An 18,827-nucleotide genomic window follows, 5' to 3' on the forward strand; every position below is an offset into this window, starting at 1 on the left:
TTGTAGGATGCTATGGAGGATGGGTACTTGGCTGGAGCTATACACCCCTGATGCTCTCAGATCTACCTGCTACCTCAGGCCACCCTACATGGAGTGTTTCTGCACCATGTCTTTATTCAATAGACAGAATTTTGCTAATGGGCAGACTTTTTTTCCAGGTAGACAGTTGCTGGCTGTTTCCTATATTAAGCTAATCAGTGAGATAATTTTAAAATATCCAATCACTTTGTGTTGTTAAGGTTATCCTTCTGATGGAGAGCATGTAAACTTTGCCATATTTGTGTTAAATCACAAACTTTTTTACTTCTTCTACTCTCATACTTCATACAGTTGCCTGATCTTGAGTTAGCTCTTTGCTGCATAAGGTTTATTTCATACACTGAGAGTCTTTACCTCCCCAGTTCTTGACCTTATTTTGTTCCTGTTTTCCCTGTCTAGAAATTCTTAGTCATTTGTATTTCACTTGTCTACTTCTCATCAAAACTCCCTTCTGGACTTCCTTAATTCCCACCTGGTTTTCTTCACTGCAAAAAAAAAAATAAGTACTGTTCAACATCACTTGATGTTTACATTCCTGTCTCAATTGTCTTTCAGCACTAGCAGAGTATTTATGCTACTTTGAAGTTGGGTCTCAATAAGTTCTATTCCAAGCCCTTTGCCTTGGAAGAGGTTCTGAGCCGAGTCCAGGAAGGGAATTTGAATTATCATATGTTGTTGGGTTGAAGCATTAGGACATTTTTGAAGGAAATCCTCTAATTGTGCCATTAAGAATATAGAGTAATTTAGACTGGACAAAACATTAGAAGATGATCTAGTCCAACCCCATGCTTGAAGCAGGGATAACTTCACAATTAAATTATGTGTTATTTAGGAGCCTATCGAATCAAGTTTTTAATACGTTCAAGGACAGAGATAAGAGCTCTTTCCCAGTATCTGTCCCTCAGCTGAAAACTCTTCCCTTGGGAACTATTCAGAATCTTCCCAGATGCAGTTTCCCTGTTTCTCACATTTTTTCACTGTGACTTTCAAGACACTGTCTCTTCCTCTCTACCTTCATCTGCCAGGTAACTGACAGAGGAAATTTGCCTCCTCAGTCTCATCACGAGGGTGTAGAAGCACAATACACCCTATGCTCTAAGCCTCTAATAATCTCAGTGGCCCTCTACCAGGGTTCCTTCCAGTTTGTCAATATTTTCATGTACTGGGGAACTGGACACAGGCTACCATATGATTGCCTTCATAGAAGCTAAAAATTAAGGTAAATAGTATTGGAGTGAAATCTCAGCTATTCAGAGAATTCGTAACCAGCAGCACTTCCATAGACAACCACCTGCAACTGGTGTCTGATTTTCTGGGATGTCTTTTTTTCAGTCTTGAATGTGTGTATTGTGTTGAATAATGCTTAATAGCTTGTAGCTTCTACACCTTTTACCTCTCTACATAAATCTACCCTTAGTCATAAAATCAATGGCTAAACATCTTTTGCCTTTATCCACCCGGCTCTATGGGTAATTTTAAAAGCCTCAGTCCCTTTCATGCATGTTTTTCTGCTGCTTTCTAGAGTAGGACACATAACTTATGTTTGATCCAACAATGGCAGCTGCTAATGAGTCTTTTTGTGGGGAAAGAGAATTATCATGTCACACATAAATTTGGTGATAAGTGAGTAAGGGGGCATATGTTACTGTTCCTGTACTAACTAAAGCAAGAAGGAGGTAGGAAATTAAAGGGAAAATAGTGTCAAATTGGATATTCTTAACCAAAATATGTGGGTTTCCATTATGAGATTAGAAAATTTTAGATTATTGGTTCTTATTGTTCTGCATTTGAAAAAGTCAATTCTTATTACACAAGAAATAGAAAAGATTTGAAGAACAAATATTTTTAAATTTTGCTAAAGATATAATTCACAATAACTTAAAATCTACTTCAAACAAGCTAACTATGGAGCCTCCTGAACTAGTGATATTGGCAAATCCCAGGTATTGTGAGCAGAGTGTCTGCTGTTCATCCTGACAAAAATCATGGCAGTGAGCTATGAAAAACAGTTATCTAATTATTAAGGGGTACCAATGTAGTATTTCTGACTCTTTCAGAAAACAGTAATCAGAAAAAAAATATTAGCTTGTTCAATATTGTAAATTCAGCAGATAAATGTAACTGGTGCTGGAGTACCTATCAGTTTATTTCAGAAGTCTAACTCTGCTTTGTATAACATTTTAAATTATGCAATTTACAAAGTAAATGCAGCACTCGGGTTTTAAAATAATTTAAATCAAGTATCTTGCAGACAAAAGAAAGATGTTCCCGTGAGACACTGTTTGAATAGTTAATGGCCTACTGCTGTAACATTTCTCAGCTTTTTGAAAGTAGCAAATACTGCCCTACGGCAGGGCACTGCCATACCCAATACATTCTTTATCCAGATAAGCACATGGAGCAATCTAACTCCTTGCCACATTTTGACAACCCAAGCATAATTAATAGTCAAAAGCAATCCATGTTTAACACCAGTGTGATCATAATCTGACTGCATAGAGCATATTTTCAAAAATTCCATTTAGACCAAAAAACATGGAGACTATAAAGAATATAATTCACAAACCTCTTGGGAAGAATTGTGGATAAATACAGACTTGGAACTACAGGCAAAGAAACTGCCTTCTGCTGCTTTTTCTTGTGTTCAGGGCACTAGAAGACTTAAAATAAATAGGTGCTGGTGTTGGCTGTTACTTGTCTCTGCCCCAGCACGGGAAAAAGTGGTTCTGGGGAGGCCGTGCTCTCGAAGAAGGAGTCTGGACTCTTGCTTTTAGGTCTTCAGTCGAGTTTATTATTTCTTATCTACAAAGATTTTCTGTCTGTCCAGCCGAGGTCTGATCAGCAAGACAGCCACAGGCACTCTCCCCCGCCCACGAGGAGGTTGTCTCTTTTATAATGAAAACTACTTATTAGATATTTACCTTTAATTCCCAATACTTTCTGCCCTTGTTGGCAAGTGTACTCTTTCTATGAACCAATCCACACATGCCAACATCATCCTGAACATGGATGCCAAGGAGAAGAAAGAAGAAGGACAGGGCATGCCCAAATTCCTCCATCTTGGGACTCCTGATCCATGCACAGAATTCTAGACCCCCCTGTACAACACATAAAACCCCCCTGTACAGTGCATTCTAACTTAAGTTCTAACAAGTGAACAACATCCCCTCACCATTCAGACCTGAAATTCTCTCATCTCCTCACCTTCAGGTGTCATTTCTTTAAAAGGATCAAAGTCAAGCCACCAGGTACTTTTGGCAACATTCCAGGGCCTCCGAGCCCCCCAAGGGTTGTCTTGGTAGCTCTGGACATCCGGAGTGATGTACTGAGTTCCCACAAATAGGTTGCTTTTCAATGGAAACAACTTGCAAGATCTGTACTACTACCAAGTAGCTCATGTATAAAGGGATCATGTGATAAAAATATTGCTAGGGAAGATAGCAGAGGGTCAGCTGTAATTGTATACACCTGGTGTGTCACTGTACACAAAGGCCTCTGTAATATCTACCAAATTTGCTATTGGGGTGTTTTTTCTTTTTTATGCTGAATTTCAACACAGGTGCTTCAGATGGTCAAGGTGATTACATAAACAGAGTGGCACAGTATGGCCATGGCAAAAGAAAAGTGCACATACTCTGTTAAACTGAGATGGGTCACTGGAGTTATGTGACTTCTGACAGTGTAAAGAAAAAACTGAATAGAGCAGTGAACAATGACGAGATTACCAGCAATGCTTTGCCTGCTGCTTGTGTCAAAAGAAATGAAATCAAAAGGGCTGAATGCTGGAAAATTTGTGCAATGCAAATTCTGCTTCTGACTTTTGCTTCAGAAAGTAATTTCATTTCTTTGTCTAATATCAACAGTATTTTAGAGGGTTAACACCTTGTTGAAAGTTCTGTGCCTAAAAAGCCTTTGAAGAAATTAGTGCAACCAACCCAGTAGTTCAGTTCTGCACCATCGTAAGAATTCAGGTTGTTTGGTGGTTTTTTTTTTGGTTTTTTTTTTTTGTTTTTTTTTTTTTTTTTTTGTTTGTTTGTTTGTTTGTTTGTTTTTTGTTTTTTTTTTTGTTTTTTTTTTAATGCTTGCTTTGGAAAGGAGAGAGACCTACTGAAACAGGGAAAATATAGGAAGAAAACTGGAAAAAACCAACTTGTGGTAATGTGCATAACTAGCTTTGGAAGGACAGGGAGAAAAAAAATGCTGCATAGGTTTAAAACTGCTCCACTTCAAAACTGTTCTGTTGCAAATACCTTGTGTATTGCCTGTAAATACTGCTGTGTTACCATGCCTTCAGTTTAATGCTTCCTTTCTTAGCGTGATGCCAGCAAGTGAAGCATTCAATGTATTTCAGCCTTCATGGCACCACAGAAAGCCCTAGAGAATACAATCTCAAAGACTCAAAACAGAACTGAAAAAAAGGAAACTACAGGAAACAATCCGGTTTTTGTCCTTATATAGTTTTTATTTCATTACAAAATACTAGGAATATGTAAAGGCAGCGTTAATATAGTAATACATAACGAAATTCCAAATTAGATTTTTAGAAATACTAAAAATCAGTTTCTCTTTTGGATGTGCTGAAACTTGGTATATGCTAGAACCAGCCTGCACTGCATTTCATGCCAGCCATCACAACTGAAAGCAGTGTAACGAATGCAGCATTCAGCCAATGCTGTAACACAAATTAGGAAACAGTCCTGCTCTTTGGTAACATCACGTGGAGACCAAATTACTCCAGGTTCTGATGTCCCGACAAACGCACACCGCGACACCCCCTTAGGTGTCGATTCGTGCGAATGTGCGCCACAGGTCCTGCAAGGCACGCATACAAACTGTTACCAGGAAAAGGCGAAAACGCGCCTGCACCAACAGGCAGCATGACACACCTCTGCCCGGGACCGAGCGACTGCGGAGACTTTCCTGTCCAGCACCTAGGAACCAGGAAGAGCCTGGCGCACGGGGAGCTGCAGGAATGTGCCGGGGGCCGACGGCGCCCAGGACAGATTAACAAGCAGGTTGTATAATACGGGCTGCGCCGAGGCGGGGGGATGGCAGCTGCTCTCCGAAGACAAAAGGCCACATCATTACACACGCACTAGTCACACCATGCGTGTCCTCAGCCAGGGTCTTAGGGGAAAGCCGCCGAGCCTGCCGCCGCCCTCCACCCGCCCTCCCCTGGGCCCAGGCAGGCCCGTCAGGCGCACGGTCCGGCCCGCGGCTGCCTCCGAGCGCCTTGTGTATTGCGGCCCCCGACTCCAGCGAGGGCACCCAGGACACCTCCGGCTCCGCCAGGAGAGCTGGTTCCGCTAAGGGAACCTTTCTGGAGCCTGTCCGGGCCAGGGCCACCGGGGCAGCTCAGTCCCGGCCCGGGATCCCGCGGCTCTGCCCCGCCCCGACCCCTCCCGCCCGGCGCCTGCGCAGCGCGCGCGCCCCCGCCCGCCCCCATCCCTTCCCTCCAACAGCGCCGTCACGTGAGCGGCCGGGCCCGGCGCGCCGGACGCCGCGGGGGCGCGCACCGGCGGGGCAGCGGGCACGCGGCCACACCGGGCCGGGCCGAGCCGGGCGCGACCACCTGGGCGGGGGCAGCCCGCGCGCGCGCCCCCGCGGAGCTGCGCGCGCCGCCCTCCCTCCCTTTGGCGCGGCCGCCGCGTCCCTTCCCCCGCGGCCGCGGGGCAGCGCTGGGCGGCGGAGCGGGTGAGTTATTGCGGGCTGCGGCAGCGACGGGGCAGGCAGGGAGGGCGGGCGGGAGCGGGGGTGGAGGACCCCGCTGCGCTGCGCGGCCTCTCCAGCCTTATCCGGGCCGGGCAGGGCCGGGCCGGGCCTGCGGCGGCAGAGCCGCGGCCTGTGCTGGCCAGGCCCGGCCGGGTGCCGAGGGGCGGCCCGGCGGGACGCGGCAGCTTCCACCGCGGGGCCGCGGCACGGGCTGTGCGCGGGGGCGGCGCCGCCGCTGGCGCCTGTGCGCAGGCCACCTGCGGTCCGGCCGCGGGCCCGGGGGAGCTCCCCGAAGGTGCTCCCCGGCCGCCTCGCTGTGCCCGGGTGCGGCCCCGCGGCCCCGGCGCGGTTGTTGCGGAGGCTGCCACCCGCGGGCCCCGGGCCAGCCGGGCCAGGCCACCTGGCATGGCGCTGTGGCCCCGGCCTCGCTGCCTGCGGCGGCCGCTCCCGCCCCGTGTCCGTGCGGGACCCTGCCGCAGGCTCCTTGCCCGGAGCCGTGTTGCTGCTGCGAGCTCGCCCACACTGCCTTCCCTGCTGTTGCTACGTTTCGGTCCTTGTACGTTTGTCTCTTGTCACCCCTTGAGCCGCTGATGCCATGTTGTCCCATACCAACGAGAGAAACAATCGCCAGTTTAGACCCTGCTCTTCTTGCTCTTGGTCTGACCTGTTCCGGGTGCTTCCTCCCGTCTTTTAAACTTAGCATCACCAACAATTTCTGTGTTCAACTCCTGTGTATAGTACCCACTGTAGGAAGTGCGAGAGGAAATGTGGCCATCAGCAGTGCTGTGGGATTCAGTGGCCTGGTGGTATTTCCAGATCCTAATCTGGGATGAGGTGCTGTTTCTGGGACAGTGCGTTTATTGCTTGGTACTGGGATGCACGTAATAACTCTGAGGCTTTGGAAGAGGCATCGCTCATGTGATTGCGAGTGTTCGTTCTGTATGGTGTGCGCAAGGGAGACCTGCTAGAGCCGTGAGGGCAGCGTTTGGATGAAGAGCATTCTGTGGCATAGTTTAAATTAGTAAAAATAGCTTATGGAGTGAAGCGTAAAAACCAGTAAGGAAAGACAAGAATCAGGGGTGACAGGAGCTGTACCGTGCGAATTGTAGTTGTGATTTCTTTTATGTAGTTGTTAATTCATTATGCAATTTTTATGCAGTTGCTGTTATCAAAATGAATATTAGCATCACTAAACAGTGGAAATATTTTAGGATTAAATGTAAGGATGGTAAACATATGGCATCTGTTTAGTACCACTAATTCATGGTTTGTTTTGCTTAATAAATTAACCTGTTGTGGTTTGGGACACAATATAAGGGAGCCTTGAAAACGTGGGTTTTTATATTTCCTGGAGTAATTCCACTTCTGTTTACACTTAATGCATGTCCTGCAATGAAACTCTTCTTTTTTTCTGTAACAAGCAGCTTCTACTTTTAATTTCTATAACTGGCTTTAAAGATTATGCATATAAACATGGAGTTCTGAGCACCTATATTTTTTTTCAGTTATTGTTGCTTGTTACTCAGTCATTCAGCTTTTATGTGCCTTGTACATTTGCAAACTGAAAGGGCATCTAACTAACAAACCATGTTGGCTAGATTTAATTTAACACAGTTCGCTGAGGTAATTCAACACAGTGGTAAGGTGCTTTATGGAAAACAGAAACTCTACAAATTCCAACCTATTGTATTTCTACAACCTCTCTTAAAAAGAGACTTACCTCTACCACTTGTGTTGTTCTCAGAGTTAAGCTGATGAATTTCTTTAATTGTTTTAATTTTTTTCCATTAATTTTTCCTAGTCAATTTAAATATTGTTAAATACAAGCTTTAAGGAGAGCTGTGTTATATTAGAAGCTTTTTTTATGGTAAGGGGATATTTTTGAAAGGTAATGCTATAAAGTAGCAATGATAAAGTTCACTGAATTGGGGTATGAGAGTTCATTTTATAGAAGCAGAAAGTGAAAAATACAGACAGCTTGTCACATTCTTCTGGGTGGTGTCAATATAGCTATGTGATGGATGGCATATTTCTGTGAAAAACTTCGCAAGGCTTAGCCATTAAGCTTTTAACTATTGCTAATAAAAATCCTAACAAACAAACCCGAATTCTAATAGGTGTTTCCAAATGAATCTTCATGAGAGAGACACTGACAAATTCAAAAGATATTACAAATGAAGCTATTGTCTCTGTGACTGACAGATAATCACAGAGATAATCAGTGTAACCTGCTGCACAATTTAGCATTTTTTACTATATTCCAGCTGAAAATACTTGAAACAAGTATTGAGAAACCTGAGGGTGGAAGAGTTCAAGAGAATAGCACTCAGTAGTGTGGAAATACAATCTCTCCTCATCTTTTCTTTTCAGTGAAATGTCTCTTGGTAGTGAACTTACAAATTCCCGAGGTATATACAGCAATGGAGAGAGTCATAAAATTGTGTATGGTCTTTGATTATGCCTAATTTTGGTGGTATTCAGGAGTATTCATTGGTGAGACAGTCCAGCAAAGGAAAACAGAGTACTTAATGTTTCACAATGTAAAAACTTCGCATTTTACATTTACATACTCTCCATTTCCCACTGTGAAGGTGTTTTTTGACATAATACAAGTTTTAGTGAAGCAGTATGTGCCTCTGAGCTATAAAGTGAGGGTGTGAGAGCTGTTTTTTTGAGGAGAGGTTATACTCTTCAAAACATAACTGTTAAGATGATTTTCAATGATACAATTTGATATTTTATGATTAAGAAAATGTTTCTCTATTCTTCCTGCATTTCTTTGTCTTCTAATTAAATGATTTTTTTGGAAATTTACTTTTCCTTTCTGTTCACTGAGGTATGCAGTGACGTACAGTTATGGCTGGTGAGTGAGATATAAGCAGGGAAGGTTTAACAAAGCAAGTATCTTGAGCTGTCTGCTTTCTTTAAATACCATGATAGCAAGTAGTAAGATATGTGGTCTGTCATTGAGGGGAGCAGCACATAACTTTAGATCCTCGATAGATTTTGGGAGGTGATTATTATTATGTCTCGAGATTTTAGTAGCAAGGGGTTTTGTGTCCGTTGGTGTCTGAAGACTTCAGAGTGAGGTAAACAGAAAGATAGTATAGAAGAGCTTCTTAACAATTAACAAAATGCTCAGATTTACATTTCTTGTTTTTTAGTCTTTAGTGGGGCTTTGTTTTGATGCCACTAAAAGCTAGATCTTAAATTTTAAATGAGGGATTAAATTAATAAATAATAAGTAGGATTTACATAAGGGAACAGGTGGTGTATGGATACCTAATGGGTTGATGTTTCAGTGTATAAGTTTGTCAGCGAAGTGTACCTGGCCCTCCTTTACTCTAGTACTGATGATTCAAATATACCTATTCGCATACGTGTTCCTGTTAGGCAGGTTTTTGCCAGTGTCCTGGTTTTTGGGAGATAAGTGAATGAGGAAGGTCAAACTTGATGATGCTTAAAAATTAGAGCTCAGTAAACCATATTCTATATAAGGGTTATATCTGCCTTTTTTTTTTTTCTTTTGACAAAGGATGCTGAAATCTTCTTTTTACCTTCCAGACATGTTTTTGTGGCTAGATGGCTGTCCATATGCTCATAGATCACATTGTTTGTTCTGTCAAAAATATTTTGTGGATTAATTTAATTCTCAAGGACTGCCCCAGATGATGGGATTTGAGCTAAAATGAACCAGAGCAGAAAGCACATTGATATGAGAGTTGTAAACTCACCAAAAAGTTGTCAAGTTGATATCTTCTTACTGATGCTGCCTCTGATGCACTGTCTGATATTGATTTTTCTCTTTAATCGAATGATGTGTTTGGACTGTGAATGCTATTGGGTAAAATCTCTTGCTACAGAAGATGTTGATCTCTGCTCTGGCTTTTGATGCTGTAATATCCATGAACATAATGCATGCAGCTTCTGGTGCTTAAGGCATGGCAACATGGATACATGGCAACTTAGTCTTAATTTCCAATTAGGTACTTGGGAGCTTAAACTTTATAGTTTGTGTAGGAGGAAGGAGGAGGACGGTAGTAAAATGTGCATCAGGGCTTTGAAGTAGCATTGTTTGGTAGGTGGGTTTTAAGTGTCAAGGTATCAGTAAGCCTATGGAGTGGTCTGATATCACAGCTCCAGTGAACAAAGGTAGACATTTCATACCTTGTGTGTCCTTTTGGGTTCAGCAGTTGCCGCACAGCATGAGTAAAGGTTTGGTTTGTGGTTTTTTTGGTTTTTTTTTTTTGAAAGCTGCTTGTGTTGTACCTAATTGCATGCCAGTTAAGATGCAGTTCCTCTCTTTTGATGAAAAGTTTTTCTTCAGTTATTGTTACTTATTCTTCTGTAACAGTGCTGAGTCAGCTTTTCCCATTTGTTTTGATATCTAAGGTGAGAGTTGTCCAAATAGCATGTTCCTTTGGTTTAGTCTCCTTCCAGAGTTTGCTGCTTGAAGAAGTGCATATAATATGGATCTTTTTAATGGCGTCTGTTAGAGTTGTTGCAACTAGTGCTTGCTGTTGGTCATTTGGTGTACATCAGCGCAAGATCCCGAGACCAAGTGTTGTATTTTGAATGTTGAAATGTCTCCCACGTAGTCCAGTTAATAACTAGATGTACAAAAGCTTTTAAAAGCACTAGACAGATTTGGCAAATTGGAAGTGACAGACACATTCAGAAAGGTACTTCAGTGAAATGGAAGGAATTGTAGTATTGCTATGCTATCTTCAGCAGTTTCAGACTCACTTATTCAGGGAGGTCAATAAAGAACACACCACAACAGTAGATAGGCTGTTCAACATCTAGGATTCTGAATATCCAAAATAAGCAGTGTGAGGTTGTTTATTTTTTTTTTCCCTTCATTAGGTTCCCTCAGGTTTTTGCCTGTTCTTGTTCCCAATTCAGGCAATTATTTTTTTGGTAAAATATCTTTGTAGAAATGTTGTTTTGTTTTTTGTTTTTTTTTAAAGTACAACTTCTGAGGACTTTCACAAACCAGATTTATTTGTAAATTGACAATTATTAAACATACAGAAGGTTCTATTTTATATTACTATAAACTAAAATATGAAAGTCAAGTTTAAAAGGTAAACTGATATATTAAATTCAACCCCTGGCCAGAGAGGGAAGAAAAGAGAGTAATTATGGTGAAGCCTGACATCTGCTTTGTAGAATAAATGTGTGACTACTGTAATAATATGAAAAAAATGAATGTAAAGGAAAATAAATAAAACAAGAAAATATCAAGAAAAATGTATCATATATCCAAATATGTAGTTGAAAAATTAAACCTTAACATGCTGCAGTTTAAGGGAGACTTAGTTTAAAATGCAGTCAAGACTATGCTTGGCCTGTCTATCAGCTGAAAAGCACAAGGAATACTTAGTGGTAAGTACAAATTATAATCACCCCTGCCTGAGGTGGATTTTAGATAAGATGATAGAAACATGTGGATGCAGTTGGAGATCTGCACTAAATTATTTTTCTCTGGTGTGATTAAGAAAATAGTATAACAGGAACTGAAGTGGTTCTTTGCCACTTTCATAGACAAACTAAACAATGAAAAAGCTTAAAGATGTACAACATCTCTTGTCCAGTTTTTAGTCTTCCTTACCTTCTAAGATTAGTTTGGAAGGATACGCTTGTTTGAGATTTCAGTTTCTTTGCTTAGCAAGTGAGCATTCTGACTATTTACCTTTTAATTTTAAAAAGTCATGCAGAACTGTTAAAGATGTAATCAAAATATGGTGAAGGGGGAGAAGATAAAAATGTGCTGTGACAGATCCTACAGTGTGTTTATTTCATACCAGATTTGTTGGGATTTGAGACAGTATTGTGGCATACCTGGCTTAATAAACTCATTCAACAGTGGAAGAAATTATTTCTTTTAAACTCAAAGACTCAGACTGTAGAAGGAAACAATGTTGAGAGCATGAAGAAATTTTATGGTAAACATAATGTAGGGGAAATTCTAGAAGTCATATTTGGCTGTAGTGCTTTCTAACAGGGTTGTTTATATTATTGGATCACTTAATGACAGATATTGGTTGGAGTTACTTTGTAATTGTTACAATATTACTTCTTTAATTGTTGCTTCTGTTTTTACAGTGGAGGGGCTTATAGAAGCAAATAATTTTCGAGGGTGTAAGAGGAATGTATTTAGTGAAATGAAGAGAATGCTCTCTATACTTCAAGCTTTTCTTGATGGTGAGCTCTTCTTTTACCCAGACTCCTCCTGCGTGTTGCTGTGCTGTAACAGTCTCACTAGGTGCTCTGATGCTCCAGGAGCCAGTGGGTGGGAGAAGTTTAATTGAGCCTGACTTGGACTTGATCCTTTGCCTCATTTATCAACACTCCTCACTGGTTCTGCGTGCATAATACTTTCCATATTCTGTTGCTTCTGGTTAGCTACCCAGCGGGAAAGCGCTTGTGCATGGCTGTGCGGTGGGAGTACGCTCGGAATGTGCGCATCTGCTGGGAGCCTTGCCGAGGCACTGGCCACTAGGGTTCAGGGGGAGGACACAGCTATGTTCCAGTGGAGTAATGCATTCTTCCTTTGAGGGGTTAGGATTATCCTTGGAAATAAGTGAGCATGAAAATCTTAACTGTGATTTTACCTCTACCTCTGGCTATTTTTCCTGATCTTCAAAGTGTTTCAAATGCAAAATAAACCGTTCAAAATTCATACACCGAAGGCATTGTGCAGGGGAAGATTTTTTTTTTTCTTGCAGCAACTGATTTTAACAGCTGTCTATGTTTATCTTTCATCCTTAGTCCCAAAGATTCTACACTTCTTATAATAGGTAATCTAGTAATGTTAGAAATAACTTTTTTAAAGTAGCTTGGTAGTGTACCAATTATGAAAAGAATCACAGAGTAGTTTTTTGACCAAGGTAAAGCAAAATTTTGATTTTTATATATTTTGCTGGCATAAACTTTGTATTTTAAAAATGGTAGAATGAGTTCTTTAAGTAGTATTAGTATTTACTAATACTCTTAGTAGAGTCCTTTGTACTTTTACTCTTAGTAAAATACTAAAGAGTACTCTTAGTAAAGTACTCTTTAGTATTTTTATGCAAGCCCCCTGGCTTTTTGATGCAAAATTTGGGTAGAACTTATACTTGATCATAGGCTTGTGCTCCAGGAATAAAGTTTTCAGTAAAATTCCTCTTGAATTTTCTCTGCTAGCTACGTAGGTCTCATTGAAGGTGTCTCTGGGCACTGCATGTATAGTTGCTTTGACAGTTACTTCTCAGTGCTTTTTGTGTTCTGAATGGCTGCATGGTAGTCTTAAAAAACTGTATGTAATCTTTTTCTTCATCACATCACTGAAGACAGGTAAATTTCTGTTAGGAATTTTTGTAGCAAGAGCTAATATTCTTAAGTTTTACTTCTTAACATTGCTTTTTATGAAGTGGTCATCACTGCTTTGGGAACAACAATGTTTGAGTAAGAAATATATAAATGTTCTCCTAGCCAGAAAAAAGGCTTGGGATATGTTATTGTGTCTTCAAAGCCTTTGCCACTTTTTAATGTTGGATACAAAGTGTTTCTTGCATTCTCACAATATGTAGGTGTTCTATTGCAGTGTCACTGACACTTGTTAATGTAAGGGTTCACCATAATTTTATCCTGTGGCTGTTATTCTTGTGCTCAAGTAATGCTAATATGAAAAAAACCCAAAACATTATTACAGGAACGTGCTTTAAAGTACTGTATTGGGGCATTTGTAATGATTTTCTTACTTAGAGCCACTGCATCTCTTGTAGGTTATTCTGTGTAGTATCAGGTTATTGTAACTTCTTGGTATAAGAATAAAAACAGATTATACCATGCAGCATAGTACTTACTCCATTAGTTTGCTTCTTCATTTGTTGCCAGATTTGGAACTTCAGAAACCACGGTGGCTGTTATAGGTGCTAGTTGGTGTGGTGTATATGTAGATGCACTGCATTGCTTAATAAAAGCAGTCAATTTTTTTGATGAGGGTGCTTTCAAATTGACTTACTGCTGAAGTCTATTATCTCTTTACTAAATGCACGTGATTTGGCCAAACTTCCCTTCTGGCTGCTTGGTCAGTAGGACCTTGTGTGTTAGACAGCTTTGTTGTGGTTAGTGTGCAGAAATTGGAAAGATACCATGCTCTGCAGAGACACAGTTCTATACTGATCATTGCTTTCTTCTGACCTGACCTATGGGAGAAGGAAGAAAGACTGTCATGTTTGAAAATAAAACCTCAACAACCCAAAACCCCACAAACAAAAAAAAACAAAGAAACCCCATAAACAAAATGAAACACTGTTCATGTTAAACCAGTAGTTTTTGTAAATTTGTGAAATAAAATGCACAAATAAGCTTCAATTTGTAGCAGAGCCCTTACATGTATCTGGTTAGGATATTCCCAGTTGATTGCTAAAACAGAATTGCCCCATTTGTGTGTCCAAGGAAGCATACTTAATATTCTATTAAGCATGAGTAAGTACTGGATTTATTTAGTGGCAGGTTGCTGGATAACCATCTAGAAAATAATTCAAGCACTGCAAACTCCAATTCTCACTTATCATTTTCCTTTAATTAGTGTGTTCATTCTCAAAAAATAATAATTGTCTCGTGTGGGAGGAGGATGATGAAAGAAGGAGCAGGAAAGTATTTTCGAAAGTGTCCTTTTGCTGTTTCCAAAAGCTTTAACAGCCTTGTGTGCCAAAACCTGGCCTTTGACAGTAGCCTGTATGCCAAATTAAGCCGGCCGTACTGCACTGCTTCATGTTCCTTACCTGTCTGATCATATTTATTATACCTTTCTCCACTTTGAGTAAATGCTGAAGCAAAACTTCCGAAGAAGTGTTTTGCTGACTTTTTTCCATTCTGTTGTTTAATTATACATACTTACTACTTAAGTCTTTGCTTCAGTAGTTGCACTTCTGCTGCATTGCAAAGATCTCGAAAATAAGGAATTCCTTGTAAAATGCAATTGCTATCTTTGTATACAATTCCTTAGGTAGACTTCTAGAAGTTCATTTAAGCTTCTTCAAAATTGAAGTTTCAAAAGGCTTCTCCTTTTGTTGCCAGCTCAGAATTTTCATGTACTTGATTGAGGTTAGATTTTTGTATAAAATTTATGTAATTTTATTGACTGTATTTTATCGATGAAAAATAATAGCAATAAAACCTTGCTGTTTAAAAATACTAACTTGCTATGAAGTATGTGGTAGTTGCTCTTTGAACAGAAATACAGTTCTTCTCAGTATTATGCCATATTAGTAGTGTGGCACACTCTGGAATCTTCTCAGCTCCATTGATGTTAGTGCAAGCTGGCCTCACATTTTTACATTTAAAAAGAGGACCGTCATGGTCACAGTGCTGCTATCTCCAGGTTCGCTTGTTCTTGATATCCTTCTCCTCTGGTGTCCTACCTGCTTGGCCTGGTTAAGATTTTAACACATTTTAGAAAGGAGTTGTTTAGCTGCCTTTGTTATTCACACTCTGTAGAAGTGTCAGCACTGGGATGCTGATAGAGGAGATTAGCATGGAATTTCTGTTAAAAATAATCAGGGAATTGATTTTTCGTTATGCAGTGAGCCATACTAAGCCATAAGCAGTTTTTAATTGGTTTTTATAATTCTGAAATACTTTAAGCATTCTTTATAAAACACAAGAGCCAAAAAATTTGCTGGTGTCTTAGGTGTTTTACAATTTGTAGCTTATTTTCTTATGGTATTTTTCTTGTCTTTCTATAGGGTTGAAAGACACACAGGAGTCTTCATGGATATAGTTGATACATTTAACCATTTAATTCCTACTGAACAATTAGATGATGCCCTATTTCTAGAATCCAACCTGGAGAATGAAGTCTGTGAGGATTTTAGTACAAGTCAAAATGTCTTAGAGGATTCGCTGAAGAACATGCTCAGCGATAAGGATCCTATGCTAGGATCTGCAAGTGCCCAGTTCTGTTTGCCTGTTTTGGATAGCAATGACCCCAATTTCCAGATGCCTTGTTCTACAGGTAAATCTTAAAATTTTTTAAGATTACAATTTGAAATACTAGTTTCACTCTAGTACCAACCCTTTTTCATAACGTAGAAATAATAAGTTGGGATTTCTGTCACCTTGCTGCCCTTTTTCAATGTGCTTCATACATGCTTGGCACGTAAACTATGTGCAGGTCTTGTTAATTTTGTAGTGTAACAGTCGAGGAAAGCTCCTTGTGTGGATGAGAAATGGCCTAGGCCTTGTCTGTCAGTTACTCCCAGTGAGAGTAAAGATTGGTTTAGTGTAGGTACTGTGATCACTGAAGTCACTGGTTGGCCTAAAAAATACCCTATTTCTGGATTAGCAGTAGGAGCAGGAGAGTTGTACAAATTACTGCTCTGACATCAGGGTTACTCCGTTAATGCTAGGCCTTCTGGTACTGAGATTCTGGATTCTGGTTCTGGATTCTGGGTTTTGCTTTGGTTGGCTTCAAGACCCTGGAATGATAATAATTTTTTTTCTTTTACTGTTTGGAATACCTGATTTGGGAACAATTTAGACCAAAGTTTTAAATAAAAATAATCTCAGAATTTACTGAGTAATTTTAGAAGAGTAAAGAATAAATGATGATCCAATCCCTAAAATTATTAATATTTATGAAGAGTTGGAATAATTACACTGAATTTGATGCTAGAGATAAAAATATACTCTGTTCTTAGTGGAGTTCTTTATCTGACTGGAAGTTTAAAAAACATTATTTTTTAGCTTCACTAGCAACACTTTACTAGAAGTGTTGTAGATTATTGCAGTTACATTATCTCAATATTTAATTTTTTTGAGTGCGTTTTATAACTTTCTGAAAGTCTTTTTAATTTCCTTATATAATATATATTTTACTGTTACTAACAGACTAAATTTTCACCTTCACTAAATTAGGTGGTATTACATAATGGAAAACTGTAAATCAAAGGTTATACTGTTTAAGGTGATGAAAAGTGAGCTATCAAGCCAAAACAAGTTATTTGGCATTTTTTTCTTACTTCAGAAGAACATTTTTGAGGCCATCTTTAATTCCTTTGTGTACTCTTGCAATAGTCTGTATTTCTATGCATTTTTCTCTGTAACCAGCCAAACAACAACCGTATCACTCTCAATATGCATAAGACTGTATAATCTACACAACTAAGCCAAACTCCCTCTCACTTGCAAATTCTTTGGTTGTATTGCATCTTGTGCATCCTCCAGTAAACCTGTTCTGCATTTAAAATTCTTGAATTAACCGATAGGGTACAGCTGGTTATTTTGGAAGGTATGGAGAAACTGTCAGGTGTTTCCTGGCATGTATTTGTCCTGAAAGTGATCAGTAGTGCAATAATTAATACTATTAATACTTAAATAATCACAATTCAGTTTAAGGTCCTTAAAAACAATTGAGCTAATGCATTTTACGTGGGGGCTACTACTTCAGGCTGTCAGAAGACTAAGGGATTCAAAGCTGATTTGATTTATGCTGAGTTTATGAATTTAATGTATTGTTTTTAAATCTGAAAGCACCAGTAGAGCCACATTTCAATGAAGTAATTAAAATGTGTAATTTGGAATTAATGTAGGTATCAGAAAGAACATGAAATGTTCTTGTTGTTGCTTGTTCTTTGTAGGTCTTGATAAGAACTCTCTATTCTGACATGGCAGGACTGCTTAAAATTTGTAGTTAAGAATAATGAGTATCAGTTTAAAGTACGGTTTCCTTGCTTGTCTTTTTTCCTTGAAAGTTCATATAGTTGTGATTTATTTGATTTGTCTGACACTGTTGGTGATCTAACACTGTTGATGTAGTCGACTAGTAAGAATGTGGTTATTCAAGATGTGGTAGTACCCTTTGTACGAATAAAGCCATGCAAAAGCTATTTTTCCCAGTTTAGGTGAAAGCTCATGGGTACACCAAGTTCAATTTGTCTAAAAAGTAAAAAAGCATAACTCTCTTGACAGAACTGGCTTCAATATATTTTATATTTTGCATTACCCATGCCTAGACTATTGAACAGTTTAAAAAAGGGAGCAGAGTGCTCATTAACATTAATTCACAGGACTAGCAAAGGACAGATTTATCATATTTGATGCTTCTTAATAACTAGAATGCATTCTGTTTTGTAGAACTTTAAAAGTGGTGCAGGTTTCATGCTGCAGCTTACTTGATCGCAGTAAGCAAGCCTAAGAGATAAAGGTAGTCGTAGTTAAACTGAGCACAGGTGTTATAGCTAAAATGGTAATCAGGTCTTCTAGATAAAATAGAGGAGCAGAAGGCATGGCTCCCTAATACTTCTTTGAAAGCAGATTTGAGCTGAGTTCAGGAGTAGAAAACCTATGCACAAACAAAATACTATCTTTATATGCCTTTAACCTGTGTAAGTGTGAAATTTCTTATGTGGACATGAGTATATGAGAAGAGCTTGATTCAGGCCTGCTTCTTACCCACATGCCTACTTTATCAAGATTGTGACATTTTCTCTGCTTTATCTTGGACATCATGTTTTTTTTTTTCCAAAACAAAAAGCTCTTCTCTCTTGCTCTTATGTTGTTTTTGAGTGTGGGTTTGCTTCCTGCTCTTTTTCTTGCTGCTGCATGGACATCAGTTTTTGTTGGGAGTTTTTATGGCCTGATCCAAAATTTTTACTCATCAACATGTTTTGCTCAGCTTTAGGGTTTATATTGCGCATCATTCATCAAGAGCTAAGCTTTTTGTTAATACTAAGCTCTTTTTGTGGTGAGTTACCTATTGCCTGACTGTATGTGATGGATACTGGTAGCAATTGATTGCATGTCCTTTAAACAGTTCAAGTGCATGCCTATAAGAAATACAGAGATGTCTATCCAGAAAACAGTAAGTTGAATTATAACTACATCTCCTGGGGAGAATAGTAGCATAGAATCATAAATGATGTGGTTTGTAAGGGACCTCTAAAGATCATCTAGTCCAGCCCCTCTGCAATGGACATGTTCAACTAGATCAGGCTGCTCAACCTGACCTTGAGGGTTCTCAGACATGGGGCATCTACCTCATCTCTAGGCAGCCTCTTCCAGTGTTTCACCACCCTCATAATGAA

General features: G+C 39.8%; 1 protein-coding gene across 12 annotated transcripts in view; it reads left to right on the forward strand.

Annotated features, from left to right (window-relative positions):
- Positions 1 to 4,487: 4,487 nt before the first annotated feature.
- Positions 4,488 to 18,827, forward strand: part of PHF3 (PHD finger protein 3) — a 51,914-nt gene continuing 37,574 nt past the window's right edge. For 3 of the 12 annotated variants that reach the window (XM_064412289.1, XM_064412295.1, XM_064412292.1), the window contains exon 1: positions 15,633 to 15,757. Coding sequence is in view for 2 of the 12 variants with exons in the window: in XM_064412287.1 (XP_064268357.1) it covers positions 15,514 to 15,757 (244 nt within the window). In the remaining 10 variants the exon portion in view is untranslated. Of the gene's footprint in view, positions 5,055 to 5,520; positions 5,734 to 11,859; positions 11,959 to 15,488; positions 15,758 to 18,827 lie in introns of those variants that run through there. The other 9 variants (XM_064412290.1, XM_064412296.1, XM_064412287.1 and 6 more) reach the window with 8 other exon arrangements.

Source organism: Passer domesticus, chromosome 3 (assembly GCF_036417665.1).
Source record: "Passer domesticus isolate bPasDom1 chromosome 3, bPasDom1.hap1, whole genome shotgun sequence".
Taxonomy (NCBI): Eukaryota; Metazoa; Chordata; class Aves; order Passeriformes; family Passeridae; genus Passer; species Passer domesticus.